Below are 21,713 nucleotides of genomic sequence, written 5' to 3' on the forward strand. Positions count from 1 at the left end.
CACAAGGGGACCTGACTGCAGCATTTTCACATCTGGTGGAAAGATAAAAATTGTTTGCTTGTAAGATCCATCCTTACATTTAGCACTTCTTGGCTGATGTCTCAGCACAGTCTTTTCAACTTTCCCTGTTCCAGCCCTTTCCTGCCCTTACTGAACAGGCAAGCATTTCTGTTGGTGTAGACATGGCAAGCTGTGATCCCACACTGGCAGCAGCTGTGTGCAGCCAGGTTTCCTCCCAGCTCCTTCCAAGCTTACAGCACCTGGCTGGCTGCAAGGACCCTGTAAGCAGTGCAGTGGATGGGCCAGAAGCAGAGCTTAAATCCTCCAAACACTTTCCAGAGCATGACTGCTGTGAAAGCTGGAAAAGGCTGTCATTATTGCTATTCATTGTCTTCACTGATGACATAGACCAAGGGATCCAGCACACCCTCTGCAAATTTCTCAGGTGACACCAAGCTGACACATCTAAAGGATGGGATGCCATCCAGAGGGACCTGGGGGGCTTGAGAAATGGGCCCATGGGAATTTCATGAGGTTTGAGAAGACCAAGAGCAAGGTCCTGTGGGGATTAGAGCACCCCCAGTATCAACACAGTCTGGGGTCTGAACAAATGGAGAGCAGCCCTGCCAGGAAGGACCCAGAGGTGCTGGTGGATACAAGCCTGGACAAGAGCTGACAATTGTGTCCTGGGATGCATCAAAAGCAAGTCAAGAGCAGCTGAGGAAGGGCCATTCCAGGGCTGCCCATGGCTGGAAACCTGGGGGAATCCCTGTGAAAGACATTTCTCTCCTGACACAGATTCTCAGCAGCAGTCTGTGCACCCACTCACCTGGTGTGTTTAACTCTGAGATTTGCTGTGCATATTGAAACAGGTCCTTGCTTCTTTTTGTGGCAAGGTTTGCTGTTCACACATGCAGGGATGGGGCCAGCACACCACAGCCTTACAGCTGGATCCAAGTGATGCTGCACTGTGGGCTGTGGCCCAGATATCACAACTGCAGGACTGCTTCCTCCAGAGGATAAATGAAACAATAAAGACAGAGTAAAGAATTTCAGTCAAATTCTGAAGCCTATTATTGTTATGTTTCTGTTGATTATACTCCTGTCCATGTCTGTCACCAAGTCACAGGAGATGAATGTTGCAAATCTGGAGTTTATATCAGATTCACAGGACTCACTGAAGAGGTCTGCCATTTCTCTAGGTGGGTTTTTATCTGGAGGAGATGTCCTTCAGCTAATCCTCAACCTACGCTCACTTGTCAGGATGCAAAAAGCCTTTGCTAATTGGATTACTGTGCTGTGTTTGTTGACAGTTTAGTTCTCAAATGCTGTACATGGCCTGCAGCCTTCACAGCAATCTGCTATGCTTTTTCTTAAACCCAGGCAGAGAGTTTTATCACATTACCCTCATCCTGATGTGCATAAACTTGCTGTTTAAAGTTCCACAGTTCTCTCAGTCATGTCCAAGCCCTCCTTGCCCTCACCCCACGTGGGATGGTCTCTGATTCAGCTGCCCTGCTGCAAGTGCTGGGGTTCAGATGCCTCATCTGGAGCCTTGTGTCTTATCTTCCTTGCCCATGAAAATATTTGCATTGATCAAAGTCCTTTGCTGACATGTGGAAACCTAGCTACAGACTTAAAGCTGTGTTTGTTCTTTTTAATTGGTTTTAGTATTATTTGACAGGACGTGTTCTTTCTGGGTGATCCTGCAGTGGAGGCATGATGGGTGCTTTGTAGAAGCCAGTAGCAGATCACACACCAATGTAATCACTTAGCTCTGGCTTCAGGAGCTACCTTAGTAATTAATCTCCAATATACTTATGAATTCACCTCTTCCAAACAGTTCCATGTCTAGAAAATCCTCCTTACTGATTACAGCTTATCTTCTTTTGCTTTTCCATAAGACAGATGGAGGGCTGACTTCTTCTTTCCTTCTTTTAGCCACTCCCCTCATTTGTCAGCTGAAGAGTCTATCACTGATCATTTTACACTTTATCCTCAGGTTTTGATAACAAAAAAAATGTAAAAGTAGCTTGTAGCTAAAATTCAGCAACCAGATAACTTGGGCAGTAACCTGTTTTAGGATGGTTCTATTCTCAGTTACATTTTTACACTTGCTGGCTCCCAATGCCCTTGGTGTCTGTGAGATCACGCTGGGATATGGAGAGAAGGCAGGTTTTGGTTGTGCTGTACAGCACAAAGCCAAGGCTTGTGGACATGAGAGGCTTGCCAGCACAGACTGAGGTGGGACAGGGCTGCAGCTGTGGCACAGGTGCTGCCCCAGCTCTTCTGCAATGCAGGTGTTCAGCAGCTAGCCCTGATGGCCAGGTGTGACCTCAGCATGCTTGGGGTCAGAAGGGACCTCTGAAGATCAGCTAGTCCAGCCCCCCTACCATGGCTAACATTGCTTTCAGCCTCTTTTTTTCAAGTCAAATTTCAATAAATGCCTGTTGTGGAAGCAGCACATTTGAGCCTGACCCTGTGCCCAGCTAAGCTCCTGTTTGCTGCCAGGCTTTGTGTGAGCCAGGCAAGGTGCTAGCCTGGCATGGGCACCTGGCCTGACCTCTGCTCCCACCCCTTGGCAAGGAATGTGCTGTGGGTATGAGCTTATCAGTGGTGTCCAATGGCACAGAGATACACAGGGAGCACCTCAGGTTCCCTGCTGGCATCCTGGCTAAGAACAATGCTCCAAATTTAGGATTCCCTTTATTCTAGCGCATGTGAAATTTCTTTTATTGTATTTCATTGTGTATGATAGTGCTCTGTCAGTTTTGAGCAGTTTCTTGCATTGTTTTCCTGGTTTTATATTGATGGTATTTCTGTTACCACACCTAAATGGGAGGCACAATTTTTACAAACCTTTGTTATAACATATTTTCTTATCATCGTTAGTAAAACTAAAATAAAAAATGTGGGAAGTGAAGTGCAATTAATCAAAGTGGAGGTAGTATTTGATATTATAATTGTAGGTACATGTAAAACCCCTCCTCACTGATGTAGCTAAATTCCCACACACTGTCATAATTGTGAGCGTAGATATGCATTACAGATCCTTGGTCTGACAGAAATTACACTCATGGAGGTTTTTTGTTCATTAAAATATTTTAAATAGCAGTTTATTAAACAACAGCAAATTTCTCTGTGGCTGTGATTTAAAAATGTGTTTTTATTAATCTAGCCAAGTTGAGCCTTCTGTAATGTAAGATTTGGGGGTATTTTTCCCACTTTTTTAATTTCAAAAAAGCTAACTGGATAAAATTTTAAGCTGCACAAGCTCATTACCCAAACATAGACATGCTAAATGTCAAAACAACCCATATGTTAGACTACCCCTTAAGTGGTGGTGGTTTTTTCTCACTGAAAAAAATCAGATAAGAAAAACAGGAGGAGAGAAGGAAAAAGAAAAACCCGAAAACTTGCCTATAAGTTATTTATACAGAAGATAAAATCATAATGAGATAGTATTTTTTCCAGTATACCTTTTGTTCTGAAAATCCTCCCACAGTGTTCACAGCAGATCAGAGGTGAAGAAAAAAAATTCACATCAGTGAAATATTCTAGATCTTCCACAACAAAAAAGAGATTTAGCTTCCAAGGATCAAGGTAATGGGGCTCCTTTTTCTCCTGTTTGCAAATTAAAAACTGGGAAACAAAACTGTTTTTGTTTTGGGAAGCAGTAAGACTGAATTGTGAAAAACATGTTGGACTTTTGTATATGTATTTATAATTCCCAAATTAGACATTTTTGTTTTCATCAGCGGATAAACAACGGGAAAGTGGCAGGAAGGATGGTTGGGTGCAGAGATGAGGGTATCAGGATGATACCCTGTCAGGAAGGAAAAAAAGCACAAAATAGTTTCTTGTGTCTCAGTTCTTTGTGCTGCGATGATTGAAATTTTCGACAGTTGAGCGCCAGACTGAGGCACTTGGCCTTGAACATCAAGATAATTACAGTTGTGCAGAGCGTGGTGGGAAGCACAGCTCCATTGTTGCTGCCAATGCTCCTTTGTTTAGAGCACCATGGTTCAGTGCCTGCCTGCCAGCCCCGCTGCTGGGCGGGTTTGTGCCACCACCCGCAGGGGCTGCCCCCGGCACGCAGCCTCCAGGACCCTCCATCTCACTTCTCACTCTGGAAACCAAGATGAAGACACTTCGCTCCAGGCTGGCTCTCAAATTCTCCACAGAGAAGCATATGGGATCTTTTATACAGCATTTTCCTCTAGTATCATTAAAAAGCATGTTTTAATTAGATAGGCCAGCTTCAAAAGGGTCAGCACAATGATGTGCATATTGTAAGAAAGATGGAGATATGAAAATGAATGCCTTGTATTAATAATTAAACACATTCTAATTGACACCATGAAGTGTATTAACTCTAATAAGATGGTAATCATTTAAGGTTACTTTAAAATTGAATGGTATTTAACAAAAAGGCTGAATTTTAATTCACTGGACTGCTGTAAGCAGAGTTAAGTGCAAGCTGTGAAAGCTGGCTGGATTAATTTTTTATGAGTCCATTTAAAAATACTTTTTAAGACAGTAACTTTTGAATTTCCATCTGTTCTGTAGATTTAAAAATACATGGACTTTGAGATTTTCTGTGCAAGATGTGTGTGATATTACAGTCCCTTTTTCATGACTCATTAAGAAAAAATCAGTTTCCCTGATTAAGTTGCTTTTTGTTTTCAATTTGTGTTCTTGTGTTGTGTACCAAATATTTTTGAGGCTACCAAAACACAAGATTATGGGATTATGTTTTTGACCCTAATCATTTTAATTTGACAAGCAATGGGGCATTTGTGATTGATGTTTTTTTCCAAATTTTCTTTCAATGTATAACAATGAGAATTTGATGAGCATCAGATTGTTTTGCCAGGGCTACTTATCCCATGATGCTAAACCACTGAACTGTGATTCACAGTAAAGACAGTTGCACAGTGCTTTTAAGTATGCCTTTCTTTTAAGCTGATACTTCTCATACAAAATAAAAATATAGAGCTCTGAACTCCTAGCTTCCTAGCACATACTCACAATAGTAGATTGACTTTAAGCATGGTTTTCTCTTGCATTATTAATATTTTATGGCCTATCTTCAGTTATTCTCACTAATTGGCCATTACGCTTCTTCCCACCAGAGCTTCTGGGACCACCTAGGATGTTAAGGGGCATCATTTGATTTGAGGTCTGCCTGGTACTAAATTGCCATGATATTTACCATACCACTGGATCACACAAAAAATGGGAGAGTGAGATTTTCTGTGAAAACTTCTGATTTATGGAAAGCACAAAGCGCAGCTCTCAGCCTTCCTTTAGCAGAGCCGTGCAGAGCTGGTGCTTGTGCAGGCAGTCCCAGCAGGATGCTGGAGACAAGGGGAGATGGCTTCTTCTGTGTTTTGTCTCCTGGGAGCTGAATCATCATGTCTGTAACAGTTACATGGAGGAAATCAAGTGGGATTTAGTGAAATAAGGACTGAACTCTCCTAAAGAAAAGAGCAGTGTTTGCCCTTGAAAGGAAGACACACATCCTCTTTTCTGCTTATTCTTTAGCCTTCATTTTTCTTCTTCTTTCTGAGGGAAGTTATTTGAAGATGTGTTGCCTTTTTGAATTGCTTTTTGATGCTAACTTGATAAAAAACAAGTGTAAGAGTTTTGCTCTTGCCCACCAATTTAGGAACTGGGAGTTGCAACCCTTTGGTGATCTCTGTGGAAAGCAGCTTAGGGAAACCAGGCTGCAAGTGAGCAGGAAGCCTGGTGGTGCCTGAAAGTGTGTCTGGTTTTCCAGCTCCTGAGTTCCTGTTGATAAAAGATGTTATTGCACATACACCCCTGCCACTGCCACCACACCTTGCTTGCTTTCCTCGTTCACATAAATAGTTTAATGTATTTTGAAAAGCACAGTGTGAGGCCAAAACAGCCTGTGGAACAGCAGCCTTGTGGAGTTAATGGTCCTGGTAGTGGCATTGGGTGCCCAGGAAAAATTGCAGCTCTCTGGGATTAAATAATCTTTCTTGTCATCTGAGCAGAAGCACGATGAGTCTGCCCCCTTCTTCTGTCTCACTGCTGCCCATGGAAGGAGGTGAGAACTGGGCCTGGCAGGTGGTTCCCATGCTGAAGTGCCTGCAGGGATGCAGAGATGCAAATATGGATCAGCCTGCAAAGGTTGTCCCAAAGGGTATCTGTCCTGCCAGCCATGGTGGCCACTCCAGCCTTTGGTTCTGTCCATGTGCCTCTCCTCAAGTAACACTCCTGGAGAGGAATCAAGGGGCACAGAGAGCTGAAAAAACAAAATATAAAATCAGATGAATGTATAGGAAAGGTAGAGAGTGATTGTGCCTCTTAAAGATAAATGGAGGGGGAGGGATATTCCTCTATAAATTAATGTATTATGCAAAGGGATGCTTTGTTCTTACACCTCCAGCTTCTTCACCCATTTTAAGGTGGGATTTTTAGGAAGAGATTTATTCCAAGTAATTGCAGACAAATGCAAATTGCAGACACAATGGCATAATCTAGTTTGAGATTTATCTTTGACATCTATAATGATGTTATCCCCCTGATAATACATCCAGAGATAAAGCTTAGGCTTTTATTGAAAGGCACTGTTTCATCATCATATCTTACACCAAATCACTGCAATTTGCATTATGATGAATTGTCTTACATGTAAACCTGCCACAGAGTTCAATATAACTAGAAATTTTTGTGCATTTTTTTCTCATATGTAGATTTGTGTTTGGCTTTGTGAGAGAGACAGAACCAAAAAGGTCTCTAAAGTTTTACCTTACAGGTTAAATGCAGAAGGAGATGACACCTTGCAAGGGCCCTGTACATTACAATAAATGGTTCAATAATTTAGAGAGCTTAGCAACCATTTTTAAGTCAGCTAAGAATAAAGATTAAGATGTTAAGAAATTACCCACTGGACCCATAGGACAAAATTCGTTGCTGAGTGAGTGTGGCAGGATAAAGGCTTGGAAGCCAAATGCCTTTTCCAACCAAAATGATCCTGTGATTCTATGGGTTTTTCTCCTCCACCACATCTAAAGCATTCCAAAAAAGTGCTTTTCCTCAGAAGCCTGGGGGTGATTGTGTCTGGTGCTGTGGGAGCAGGCAGCAGGGGGAAGCCAGACACACTGTGTGCCCCCCTGCCCACTGGCCCATTGCAGGACACCAGTGCCCAGGTTTCTCATGGAGATGTCTCTTCATGGGTTTGCCATTGAAGATGTGCCCCATCTCTGCAAAACAAACATCTGGGGCTTTTCTGGCAGATATGGCACCAATCCGTGGGCTGTAAAATCATGAGTTACCTCTTTTCTTTGCCAAACCGTAAGCTGGGCTTCAGAATTGGGTGTTTTCTTAAATGGAAAATATTTTACTGTGGCATCTGGCCCCTTGCTCACCATGGTGCTGTCAGTAAAAACCAAAAAATCACAGTACCTTTGATAAATCTCACTTGCACTTCTGGTGCTCATACTGTTCTGGCCTCATGGCTGGAAGGTGAAAAGTGAGTTGCCTGTTGTAGATAGAGTGGAAACTTAATGCCTGGGAATTTTAAATCCTCAACAAGTACACAAGGAAGAGAACACAAGTATTCAGTTGTGACTTTTGTCTGTGCTCTGTTCTTGCTGGTGCTGGTGGAAATTGCATAGGAGAATGAGGTTCAGTGATCCTGCAATGCTGAGCATATATCATCTTGAGAACATGCTCATCATTTCTGAAATCCACAGACTAATTCATTTCTCCAACAGATGTGCCCCAAATATCACTAATCCTCCTCAGTATTGTTTCTTCTCCCTCCCACCTCCCCCAATTATTCCTTCTCATTTAAATGCAAAAACACAAAAACAACCCAAATCATCAATCCATCCATCCATCCTTCTCTGCAGGGTGTCTTTTGTTTTGCTTTGTTTTGTGACCAGGGAAGGGGAGGAGTCAGGGGTAAATGGAGCATCTTTGACAGGCTGGTGCTGCTCTAGGATCCTGAGCTGGTTTGGGGCTCTCAAAGGGCCAGGCACTGTTGCAGTGCTGCTCTGCATCAGTGGGCACAGCCTGAAGCAGCTTGAGAGATGGAGGCCTGCTCCTGCTGCTTTTGCTTTTGTAAAACACAGTTTAGCTTGGTTTCCAGTGGGAAGGATCAGCAAGTAGAATGGGGTCCTGGCCTCTCCCCTGCCTGTTTGGCCCATGGGGTATTTTCATGGTGGTTCTCCTTCTCCTCCCAGAAGCTTGCAGGACTTCAGAGCAGCCTGGTAGGAGAGGAACTGGGAAGGCTCAAGCAGCATCATCCTATTGATGGGAGCTCCCTCAGAACAGACAGTTTGGTCTGGAATTTGACCACCAAGAGCTCTCATGAACCTTGGGGCCAGCAGATGACACCCACAGGTTCAAAAGCAAATAAAAGAAAATAAAAAGCCTCTCACATTCATTATTTTAAAGCAACTCGTGATTTAAAATCTTAGAACCCTTATTTAGCTGAGCCCTATGATTTTTGAAAATCTGATTTGTGAGTTAACAGGGATTCCTAGGGGGAGCTTTATGGAAGAAGCACAGGGAAGGGAGAAGGGTAAAGGAGAGGTATAAGAGGTATATGTTTGTAGCCAAAAGGGCAGAGGTAAATCTGCACACTTTCTTCCCACCAGCTATGAGCTTAGGGCTTATGGCCACAGAAAAACTAAAGCAGATCCAGAGATAAAAGGGTGATTTCCAGAGTATCTTATTGTAGAATCATTTCTACACATCACCTCAGAGAGCTACTTGGCAAACTATATACACAGTGTGACAGGAATGTTTTTGCTGTTATGTTGCTTATTGTTATTAGGTCAGGTTACTCTCTTGTAAATACATAATATTAAATCTGGAATGGTTAGCAACTGAAATTCTGCAGGACACCTGTCACTCCAAGTCAGCAGTTTGAATGTGTATGTATAGAGTATGTCTGTGTAGGTATTTATGTATTATTTTACTCTAACCTGCTTCTCATAATATGTCAGAAGGCAGCAAAGAAAGCAGAAAGCAAAAGAAAGTAGGGAAACTCTAAAATAGACCTTAAGCTGGTGTTTCTCCCTGTAAGAGGATTTGGGGCAATTTTAATTAACCTAGATTAATCCCAGTTCTAAAAGCATAAACAAATGAGTAAAAGAGAAGACAAAAATGTGTTTTCAAGTTTGAAGGTTTAGTAGCAGTGTCCTTTAGAAACCTCACAAGGTCATGGCCACCAGTGTCAGTAGTATGGAGTCTGCACAGCCTCTGAAGTGGCAGTAGGGTTTGGTCCTTGATTTCTAAGAAACCCAGATTTTACATCTGTTACTCAAATAACATTTCTGAGTCACTCATGTGAAATGGTACATGAATTTAGTTGTCCCCTAATTAATCTCTGTCACTACTGCACTAGTGGCATCTCACTTCTATTTGATCCAGCTTCTCCATCATTCACAATGAGTTGGCTGATGTTTCTGGGTAGCTGCTCTCCAACTTCTCTCATAAACCCAGTAGATGTTTGTTTGTTTGCTTATTTGCTTGTTTGTTTGTGTCACGTTTCATTGGTAATTGGCATTTGCTGCCAATGTGTTGGGAGGTAAGGCTGACCTCCCAGTAGGTTCTGAGGGTAAATTCATGCACCACAGAGCCACTGAAGTAGTGAACTTCCCTTTATGGACAAAATTCAGTGATAATTGTTATTATTTGAATTGTACCTATGTTTTAGGCAAGTTTTCCTGCAGTACATGCATGTAAATCAGTAGAGAGAGGTGGGTATCTACTGGGGATGTTGATCCTGTTCACCTAATGCAAGCATTGAGCCACTAGACTCACACATGAGCCATCTAAAATGGCTTAAAGCTGCATTTCCACAACAGTTAAATCTTTCTAAGACCATTCCTTCATTTTTATTCCTGGGTGCATGGTCCTGCCTCCTTCCCATGTGGTTGCTGTGCTATTCATCCCATCAGTCATGGAAGGGACTTAATCTGAAGATCACTAATGCTTCAGTAAAGAAATGAACAGTGTGTTGCCATCTTAGCTCTACAAATCAGTCAACTGCAGGATCACATGAATGCCAACACAAGGGAAGGGGAGGAAACTGCAGCATGCTTGGGGAAAGGAGGGGACTGAGGTAACTTCCACTCAGATTGAACTATGGTGAAACCCCCTAAAGCACAAGATCCCAACCTCTTTGTCTCTTGTCCCAGTAGAGATTTCCAAGCTGATTCTGCAGCTAATTTGTTTTTAACAGCCTTCTTATTACTTAGGGTACTGACTGCTCTGGTGCCAATTTTCATGTAAGGTTAGTAGTGCTTTAAGTACTAGAGGAAAAGGAGGATTGATTTCCCATAATGTGCAAGACAGCAAATACATTTTTAATATAGTTGGTTCTTTATTAGGGCAAATGGTCAATGGGACTTGTTTGAAGAATTTAGTTTTTCTATTTCTTGTTTCTTCTTTTGCCTTAATTCTAGTGGATTCTTCTTTTCACTTTTAAGTATATCATTTGAGGTGGGCTGCTTAAATCAGCTTCTCAAAATGCTTTTTATTCTGGCACAGCAATTATAAACATAGCGAAAATTAATATGTGTCTAGAGCAAGTGGCAGGATGAAGAAAGGAGAAAAGAATCAGTTCAAACAATTACAGACAGTGAGTAAAAAATTAATGTGTCCAGGGAAATTGAAGAAAAACTAACATCAGTACAAATCTGCTGCTTCATTTAAATATATATTTAATGTACTGTTTCAGTTGAATACAATCAGAGAATAGTAAAAGATTTTGAGGACTAGTCCCTAAACCATGTATTGGTGAAACACACTGCAGTAAAGTGATGTGAAGAGGAATCCTGTATGTATTTGGATGCCATCATCTTGTTTTCAGCAAGCTTTCAAACATTGTACATCATTGTTGTAAGGTCAAACAACTCATGAGCAAAGCCACAGTCAGATTTCTGCAAAGACCAGTTTGCTGATGCACACCAGTGTGTTGCTTGAAACCCTCAATGTTGAGCTCATAAGGCATTTGCAGCTGTGAGATTATTGTCTCAGTTTTAAGATACCATTTTTTAATTTCTTTTCATCTTTTTCATCAGCACTTATTGTTTATTAGTTAAACTTTAATTACTTTATTTGGAATAGGTCAGATGAACACCAAATCTAGCCAACCTTTGTATTTGTCTGTTCTTGTTATTTTGCACTTGCTATTGTGGTGTCCTCATTTACATAAACTTAATAACAGAAACTTTGTGATTAACATCTTTGTAACATTAGTCCTAAAATTGAAGAGGATAGGTATGTATTAAAGATAGGATGTTAGGATGTTTAGGAGTAGAATGCAGTGTCAAAAGCAAATGTGACATTTTCATCTTGAGGGCTTTGAATCCAGGAAGCAGTACATAAAGGGCTGCAGAAAAGCCACAGGACTCACAGCTTCATCAGTATTCATTGGGAGCCTATAAGATCAGCAACTGTCATATCACAGTATCACAAATAATTTTCTGGCAAGGGCAGAATTTTTTCAAAGCCCAGGAATCTGCTGGCAGATAACAGGCAGTGTTGTCTGGGTGCATGCTTTAGCTTTAGCAGCTGGAGGGGCTGAGCTTCACATCCCCTTCTTGGATTTCACAGGGCTCAGATGTGTAACTAGTTTGTTCAGTGATTCCTAAAATGCAAGCCAGTGTGAAAAATGAAATTATATTAGTCAAGGAAATGCTGTGAGGAGCAAAGGAGAGATTCACAGGCAAAGGAGAGTGTCTGAGCCTTGCCACCATTGCCAGCATCACAGATGGAGCCCAGGCTGTGTGTGACAGCTGTTTGGGCTGTGCTTTTATCACTCCAGACCCTCACTGCACAGCAGCTCTCCCTCCTCTGCACTATTTTTCCCTACCAGCCTGTAAGGCCACCCTTTGGATGGCATGTCCCACGCTCCAGCCCTTAACTGCAAGCAGGACACGGGCGCTTTTCATTCCCAAGGGCTGGCACATGCTGCTCTCTTCCTTCCCTGCTGCTCTTCCCTTAGGGCCTTCTCACTCCAGCTCTTCCTTCAAGTCCATGCAGGCTTTGGTTCAGATTCTGAGGATGGTTTTCAGACCAGAGGCAGGGCAGAGCTGTGGGACAGTGGCGTGCCCAAGGGGAGGTGGCTGCCCTTGGAAGTGACAAACCCAATGGTGACACAGACGTGCCTTCTGTTGCCAGTCCTGACCAAGGCAGTGCTTCCAATTCTTGCTCAGATGGCTACTCCAAAAGGCAAAAATGCTCTGTTTCTAAATCCAGGAACTTTTGGAGAAAAGGGTAATTAAGGTTTTTAAGTGTAAAAAAATTAAAGGTTTCTGGGTAACCTTTGTGTCTCAAAGCACAGTGAACCTTGGATTTACTGTTGAAATTTCAAAACCACAATTTTAATATATTTTGGTAAATACACATAAAATATGAAAATTCAACATCAAAGAATATGCATCAAATAGTTTTCATTTACATTGTAGACTTAAGAGAATTCAGAATAATTTTAGTAACTGGGACATCAATGATGCTACAGCTGAATTAATATAGGACAAAGAATCTTGAAGTATATTCTTTTATTTCTTTCACATCATAATGAAAAGCAGTAATAAAAACTATACAATAGAACTTTTCTGTAAGCTTTTCTCTTAAATAGTTTTATGCCTGTATAGGTATCTAAACAAATGGACTACACATTCTTGTTATATCACAGAATTAATACAGAACTATCACTGACTTCCAGCTTAGGCTTTTATATTTAACCTCTGTATTGCCATGGCATTTCCACAGCATGCTGCAATGCCAGGAATCTCTCCTTTTTCTCTCTGTGTATTCAAGCCTTTGTGTTATTTGCTTCTACAAAATACATCATTTTGTTCCCAGAAAGCCTTGAAGATTACATTCTTCTCTGAGTCAGAGAGTTATTTCACAAAATATTCTACTACTTTTTTAAAGCAATGAACCTTTGCCTTGTCTTTTTGTAGGAATTTTGTTTATCCATTTTTTGAGAGTTTTGGTACACAAGATATGTGTAGAAGGGCTGTGCTTATGCAGTGAATCATCAACAAGTGCTTGCTGTTGTGCTCTCTAGAAACATCTGATGTGTGTGCACCATATCCTGTGTACCAAGGGATGTCTTGGATGATATGTACATTTTTTTCCAAAAGAAACTCATTATAGAGCATTTAAAAATATTAAGGAAAGTGTATTCACATAATCTTGCCTGATATGTAGAGCTGATAAATGGAAACAGGAAGATATTTATGAATAGATTTTCACAGCATTTCACTTAATATGTTAAAGTGAGAGTATAGGAACATCAGTGCTGAAGGGGAAAGCTCTGAGCACAGGCTTGGGCTCAAGGCTGTGTGGGTTATCAGTTCAGAGTGCACAGAGCAGGTCCATCCTCCAGAGCTGGCCCCACAGGGATGGGGTGCACATCCAGCCCTGGCTCCTGATCATACAATCCAGTGTTAGCTCCTGCATTTTGCCAGCTTGAGCCATCCCTGTCTGAAAGGCAAGTGATGTTGAGGCAAGAAGAAAATGCAGCCAAGCTGGAGAGCCAAAAGCAGAAAGCTGCTCACCTCCCCTTGTCTGAGACAGCCCTGCCCTTGGGGCAGTGGCCAAACCAGTGCAGAGCCTGCAGTGCACAGCCTGGCACAGAAAGGAGGTGCAGACCCAGGTCTGGGTCTGCAGTGGGGCAGCTCTGACCTCTGGGAGCAGATGGGGGCAGCAGGTGGAACAAAACTTGCCATTTAAATCTGCCTTTGTTAATGAGTTACTGCCCACAGCTCCTGCTGCTTTTGCTTTCCTGCAGGAATGTGTTTTCATGGTTTTAGCTGTCCTTGAATCATTCAGGAGCACGGAATGGTCAGGGTTGGAAGGGGTCTCTGCTCCTCCAAACCCCCACTAAAGCAGGTTTGCACAGGGTCACGTCTGGGTGGGTTTCAAATGTCTCCAGAGAAAGAGACCCCACAGCCTCTCTGGGCAGCCCTTCCAGTGCTCTGTCATCCTTAAAGGACAGAATTTTTTCCTGGTTCTCAGATGAAATTTTCTGCTTGTCAGCTCGTGCCTGTTGCCCCCTGTCCTGTGGCTGAGCACTGCTGTAAAGAGCCTGTCCCAGTGAAATTGTATCATCTGGGGGAGAGTGATCATGACACTGAGGTGTTAGAAATGTATTCCTTCAGCTGGCTGTGTTGGGTAGTATTGCTCTACATTTACTGTCAGACACCACTACTGGGTTAAATTAACTGTGTATGCCACCTCCAGTTTCTCTGAACAGTGCTATGTGTGGGATGTGAACATGCTTTATACCATAGGAAGACACATGTCAAAACACTGATGTTAACTAACTAACTCACACAGAGGGCTTGGCTTTCTGTACAACGATTAATTCAGCAGCTGCTTTTGTCCCAACCACAGCAGATTTTTTAAAATTAATATCCTCTTAAAACTACATTAATTTTTAAAAATTAGGATTCATTCTCAGATTTTGGGCAAGCACAAGACAAAACCCCACTGCATACATACAAAGCAAGACACCACATTCGTTAGTATTGTATTTAACACAACTTACTACATTAATAAAGACAAAGTATTTAGGGGTGAATCAAGTTTATCAAGTGGCAGACAGAATCCTTAACTTCTCTGGAGAATTAATGTGCCCTTCTCTGAAGGGTTCAGAAAATGTTCATCACATGCAGGATGCATGTGTGGGAAAAGGTAAAAGCAATCCCTATCTGTATCCTGCTTATTCTTGCTATAGACATTTTGAGAGCTTTTTCATGAGCTCAGCCACGTCCTGCTGCCACCATGGGCAGCAGCACCAAATTCCATTCAAAACAAAGTGAAACCATTTATCTGTTTGACACAATTTCCAACTGCAGTGAAACACCAAAACAATTCACACATATTTTGGTTGACAGAGTATGTACAGGGTTTTTACCTCCTCCCATCTAGATCTGTCACCAGCTCTGTGTTTGTCACCCAGTTTGGAAGCAGCCCAGGAATCTGAAAACCATTGCTGGAGGACTTTTGGACAGTAAATTAATATGATTATGCAGAAGCTGATTTATTGTTTACTTTTTAGCTCTGATTATACATTCTAAGACTACTGTCTATGTGATTACACATTTTTGATTGGTGCTTCTATGCTGTTCATGTGTTTTGTATGAGCTCTTCAGGTACAATGATTGGTGGCTATCTAGAACTTCACTGCCTACTTTTGTCTCGGGTCTTTTAATCTCAGTATTCTGTTTTTTAGCTTTTTCTCTCTCAATTTAGCACAATTTATGTTTTAGTGGCCTTGAAGGTTCTCAACAAGTTTCAGAAAAACACCTAAAAATGGCTCATCTCATGCACCTGTTATAAACATTGGTCTAAACTAAGAAATAAACTAAGAAAACAGCTAAGTGTGTGAAGAAACAGCAAAATATGGAGAAAACCAGCTAAATATAGTTTGGCTGATGCATACAATACAGACCACGGCCTGGACCTCTTCAGACATGTCACTGTGGCCCAAACTGTTCAGTATTGCTACAAACCATAGGCCAATGCTCTTGGGATTTGCAAGAGGATTGCTCAGCAAATTCCCGCTTCCCCGAACATTCAGACTTGAAGCAGCTGCAGCATCCTTACCCCCAGCAGTCGCGGGCTCGTGCCTGGGTTGCTGTGGGGATGAGGTGTAGAAGTCTGGCTGGTGCTGGTGAGGTGTCACCTTCCCTGACGTGTGCTTGTCCCCGGCAGGAGAGTGGTGCGAGGTGAGCGCGCGCTCCGGCCGCTGCGCCCCGGGCGTCTGCAAGAACGGCGGCACCTGCGTCAACCTGCTCATCGGGGGCTTCAAGTGCGAGTGCCCCCCGGGCGAGTACGAGCGGCCCTACTGCGAGATGACCACCAGGAGCTTCCCCCCACAGTCCTTCATCACCTTCAAGGGGCTGCGGCAGCGCTTCCACTTCACCGTCTCCCTCATGTAAGTGCCGGCAGGGAGGGGTTCTGGGCCTGATGGCTTCTCTCTTGAGCTCAGCACTGTTTGTCACACGCTGATACTCACCAACATCTGCCTCTGAAGGTCGCTGCAGGGATTTCTGACACTGACCCCTAGGAGCAGGGAACAGCTATTTTATATGAAAGCAGTTAATTTTCTGCCCTGCTGTGAATGTTTCTGAGCTGCTGACTCACAACCTTCCCTGTTGAATACAGGGTGATGGGATGGGGAGAAGGGACACCAGGACCACTCTGGCCACCCATCCGCAGCCTTCAGCTGCTGAAGTGCTGGGTTGGATGTTGAGTTTGTCACTTCTACTAGCTGGGCCTTTGGCTTCCTGACCTTCAGCCCAACCCAGTCCATTTGTGCTCCTTGTTGGGAGCATTCTCCCCATCTCCTGTTCCTCCACCTGCAAGAGGACCTGGGCATGTCAGGCCATGGCTAAGCATAGTCTGGTCCTTCTCAGGTTCTTGCTTTCCAGTGGTCCCCAGCCTTAGGTTGGGCACATCCCAAAGTGATCCAGCTGCTCACTTAGCCCCTTCTGGCCTTCACACCCAGGTCCCATTCCAACTCCCAGGCATAAGTCTTATCCCCACCCCATCTGCCAAACATCCCTGTGTTGGGCTGTCTTCTGGGCTCGCCCTTTTGCCCTGGGGGAGCTCAGGTAAGCAGGCACAAGCAATGATAACGTCACGGGCAAGGGTTCTCCCTCACCTGGGACAAACCCCTTTCTGGAGAAGACTTCTTGGGTCAGGCATGGGCTTTGCTTGGTGTGGAGCCAGAGCTCCAGGTACACAGATGTCTCTTTTCTGGGAGGGGGTGGGTTTGCAGCTTTCCCATGGTTTAGCTGGCCAGGATTGACTTTTTTTTTTTTTTCTCACAGCTGACCGTGAGTAACAACACAAAATGTGTTAGGCTTGACCTTGAAAAGCAGAGCTGGGAATTTTTTGATAGCTGGAAGAGCAGATCTGTTTGTGTATCTGTCCAGAGAAAGTGCTCAGGGAGGTCAGACAGGCTTCAGGCTTGTCCCCTCCAGCATCCAGCCATTACCTGGTGTTTCACATCTGTCAGGAGCCAGGTCACTTTTTTACAGCATGTTTTTGAGTATTGTCCTTTAGCATTTTTTACTTTCCTGAACTAAGATCCCAGAGAGACTCCTCATGTAATGCTTTTGTTAATATAAGTAAGTAATGCCCCATCCTTGTAAATGTTCAAGGCCAGGCAGGATGAGACTTGGAGCAACCTGGTCTAGTGGAAGGTGTCCCTGCCCATGGCAGGGGTTTGGTACTAGATGGTCTTTATGGTCCCTTCCAACCAAAACCATTCTCTCATTTTATGATTTCTACCATTTTATCTTGCATCTGCCTTAATCCTAAAGTCAAAATGTTATGGGCTCTTGAAATTTTTTTTTAAACCAGAAAGCACAGATGTGATTTGCACACACGCCAAGGGAAGGGAGAGTTTGTGAAGATTGTTTTAGAGCAGCAGGTGTAAGCACACAGAGAGGCTGAGGAGCAGAAGGCTCTGTTGGGCTGGTCAGACCCACCTGAGAGCAAACAAAGGCGCGGTCTGGGCTGGCTGCCAGCCGGAGTTGCCTCACTAGCCTCGACTTGTCCCCTCTGCCAGGAGGTGTCATCTTTCAGGCTTTTGGAAAGAGAGCTTTGACGTTTGGGGTGCTTCAGGTTAAAGTGACTCAAATGCCCTGTGTAGGAGTTATTGAGAAATAGCAAAGTACTGTACAAAGGTAATCCTTACACCAGGGTTTCTTCACCATCTTTAGAACGACAATGGCTTATTTAGTTATGAGCTAAACTCTACGTAGTCCACTCAGTGTGACTGTAAGAATTCTAGGCCAGTTATGAGGTTCATCCCACATTGTCTGGAATGGTGACACATTTAGCTTTTCATACCTGAAGTTTATTTTTATTTACACTAGCTATTTCTTTGGCTTTTATTGTGGAAATTATTACTATATATATAAAATGTATTCTTATTATTATTTATATATGTTTATTTATTTATGCTAATGATGATCATTTGCCATTATGTATTTTGTGATTTGGGAGGATTTGTAAAATCCCAGAATGTCCAGTTTCCCTCAGGCTCAAGTGACTCATGACCCACTCCTAACAAGGAGCAGAATATTTGCATTGTCCAGTTTCATAACTAAAATGTTTCTTAAAGTATTTAGGTTACTGATCACACATTTCTTTCTGCTCCCAATATTATGTATCTTCCTTGCTTAATTCCAGCACTAACTACTGCTTCACTCCAAGAGACACTGTGTTTTGCGTTATTTATGCAAAATTCTGTAAGAAAGAGAGTCTTTTGTTTCCTGTGTCATGAAATGAAACATATCCCTTCTCTTAAAAAACAGTATTTTTTCCCCCAGCTGGTGGGTTATAACCAGACAAGTTCAAAAGCAGTAGTGCTTTTAACAATGAGTATAATACAAAAGTTGCTTTTGACTAGTGGCAAAGAATGGAACTGTGCACAAATAAAGAAATATCCATAATAGCTTAATAATGTAATAGTTTAATAAATAATGGTTTAATATTTAAAATTATGGTATGCTTAAAATTCAAATTATAAGAATATGAGGAAATATATTCAAACAGAAATAAACTTCCTGCTATTGTTACCAGACTAAATCTTCCTGCCCACTGAAGAAGCACCATTAGTGTTACTCCCTTTTCCTTTGCTCATATATATTCTGAATAGATGTGATCAAAATATTTAGATGAAGCAGTTATCCATGAAAAAATAGTCTTGGAAAATGCTTTACAGGAACTGTATTCCTTTAGATGAAATGTTTGATGGTAAAAAATGAAAATTAAATCTGCGTTTTGATAATATTGATATAATTCAATAGTATTGTTCTAATTAATTTAGTTTGTCTTTTGCTTGTATAATATACTATGATAAATAAAACTAGAAATAAATATGCATATTAAAACAAATTGAAAGTAATCAAAACATTGATTAATATTTCGATGGACTATAATGCATACTTTTGAAATTTGAATTTTACAGGAAATATCCAATTTGTGACTTCTGTTTTTTGAACCAGAACAATTCATTATCCTTCAAAAACATTTAAAAATATATTAATAAAATTTCCTATTTCCATGTAGCTCAAATTCTGAAAGGTTTATACTCAGTGTGATCCATAACATATGCATGTCTGACAAACAACTTCTGGTAAAAAATATAATTTGTCTTTGAAACAATTTCTTACAAATACCAACTGTGGTATTTTAAAATACTGTTTCATTTCCATTCTGTGAAATGCAGGTTTTGTTGCATCACATGAGAATCTTGCTATTAGACATGATATGACAGGCACAAGAGTCATTTCTTGTGTCTTTGGAAAACAACTTTCATTAGCTGTGTTCAGTATTTCATTCATTTGTAGGAAAAGTGGGTTAATTTAAATCAGGCATATTTTCTGAAGTTCAACATACAAAATCAGACTCAATTGCCATTGGGAAACACAAGGAATTCCCATGGTTTCTCTCTTTTTCTCTCTTTATCTAATATTAATATTTGTAAAAATGTTTATGTGAAGTGTAATAATTTTTTTTTTTGCATTTCTGACTAGATGAAATCTGTGTGCAATTCTCCAGAGATGAGAGAATTCAACTAAAAATTATAAAATACTTACAACAAGCAGAAATTTGAAAAAAATGTTCTGTGCTGACAAAAAAAAAACAAACACAAGGCTTTTTTAAAAGAGGGGTTGCCTCTTTTTCTGCAAGGAAGATACACCCCACATTAGTAGCACAAGAAAAATTAAACCCAAATGTACATGTTGGTGCTGATCTAGTGAAATTATTTAAGTGTTTATTTTCCTTCTTCCAGTTGATTGACTAACTCTGATTTTCTACATGGCATTATTAAAGAAGCTCTTATCTTTCTTTCCCCTTACCTCCCCATCAGGCTTTTTTATTCAGTTGATGACTGTCCTAGGACTCTGTAGCATTGAGACAGCCAGCAGGCAGCCAGGATCCCCCCTTTGATGTGAAAATGCTTTCTAGCTGTCAGACTGTTTGCAGAGTGTAGTAAGTGCTACTGTTTGGTGAGTGTCAGATACTGCTGCTGCATCTTGTGTCTGCCTAATTTTAGTCCTCGTGAGGGTCAGCAGATCTCTGCAGGGTAGATTTCTGTAATTTCCATCTGCTTGCCTTGTTGCTTGTGAAAGAGTAGATTTATCCTGTGGCTGACTCCTCAGTTTTACAATTTTCTGTCTGAAGATTGATTCAAAGGATTGTTTATTTGCTGAACACAATGCTGTCTTTCTTCTGAGTGACTTGACCATCAGTCTTTAATCCATAAGCTGTTAAGCACAAACCGACTCCATCTGTCTGTTGTAGGTTTGCAACCAGGGAGAGGAACGCTCTCCTCCTCTACAATGGGCGTTTCAACGAGAAGCACGACTTCATTGCCTTGGAGATCATTGAGGAGCAGATCCAGCTCACCTTCTCTGCAGGTGAGCCTTCAGCTGACTCGAGCCTTTCTGCTTGAGCTCAGGGCATCCTCTCGAGCCGTGTGGAAATACACTTCAGTGATTTTATATGGCTGTTTGCTGCCTCATTAATTTACTGGCTGGCACTGCTCAGTAAACAGCTGATGCCGGGTGTGCTCCAGACTGTAGTGGTTTGTGAGATTACACTCTCTGTCCTAGGCAGGAGCTTGTCAACATACCAGTTGTAAAAGCCAGAGTTTATGGCTACTATAAAGGATTGGCACTAGCCTGAATGTTGGCCTCCATGCCAATGTTTGCTTAAATGACACTTCATTTTATCATACTGCAATAAATGTGTGTTTATCAGAGGAACATAGGTGCATAAATGTTATCTAAAAAATCTATGCAAGCCAAAGGAAAAGCTAGCAGAAGTGAAAACTGCCTGCCATTCATTAGGAATTAGGGGAGGAGCAATGCTGTCTCTAGAAGGCATTTCTGCACTGCAGAAGCACCAGCTCTCAGAAGAAGCTGTAAATGACAATGAATTGAGGAGAACTGCACGCTCATTGCTACAGTGGGCCAGGAAACAAGTGGCAGCTTTGGGATTTGCTTGTTTCTGCACTAGGACTAAGCCAGTGTTGTCTTGTGCTTGTAGGAGAAGAGAGCAGGGAGAACTGACAAGCAGAGTTCAGGCAGGACATATGCTCAGAAGCAGATCTGTGCTTTCAGTGCAAGGCTTTGGTGACTTTATGAAATCACAGTAGTGTAGACAAATTGGTATTTTTAGGTATTTAAGGTACTTTCCTATACTGGAAAGGGAAAGGGCTGTCCTGTAAGTCAAGTGGAGTTATATGTACATCAAGTGAGATGTTTGTGCCTTTGTATTGGGCAGCATAATTCAGGAAATAATCCTGCTATTTCCCACTATCTGTATTCAGAATAGACATGCAGGCTGAAATCAAACTCCTGTTTTATTTTTGTGGAAAGTGAGACATTGCAAGCAGTGAGGCCGTAGAAGCAGAAGCACAGCCCACATGGTGTTGCACACTCCTCACCAGTGATGGCTGCTGCCCTCAGAGCCCATGGTAAATCCTGTGTGACCCCATTGATTTACCAGAGATGCTGAAGTGCATATGTGGGCTCTTTGGGTTGAAGAGATCCAGTTACATTTCCCCTTTATTACCTCAAAGTTGTCCAAATTAGATTTTAAGGCAGGTTTCTGAATGGCTTATTGTAAGGAAATAGCATACTGCAGAGAGATGTGCTTTCTTCTGTAGCTCTGCTTCACCT

General features: G+C 42.0%; 1 protein-coding gene across 7 annotated transcripts in view; it reads left to right on the forward strand.

Annotated features, from left to right (window-relative positions):
* The window catches only part of CELSR1 (cadherin EGF LAG seven-pass G-type receptor 1), a 161,566-nt gene that overhangs the window by 71,924 nt on the left and 67,929 nt on the right, over nt 1–21,713 (forward strand). For all 7 annotated transcript variants that reach the window (XR_013774130.1, XM_079304738.1, XM_079304733.1 and 4 more), the window contains exons 3-4: nt 15,721–15,943; nt 20,332–20,447. Coding sequence is in view for 6 of the 7 variants with exons in the window: in XM_079304738.1 (XP_079160864.1) it covers nt 15,721–15,943; nt 20,332–20,447 (339 nt within the window). In the remaining variant the exon portion in view is untranslated. The remainder of the gene's footprint in view (nt 1–15,720; nt 15,944–20,331; nt 20,448–21,713) is intronic.

Source organism: Erithacus rubecula (assembly GCF_903797595.1).
Source record: "Erithacus rubecula genome assembly, chromosome: 4".
NCBI lineage: Eukaryota > Metazoa > Chordata > Aves > Passeriformes > Muscicapidae > Erithacus > Erithacus rubecula.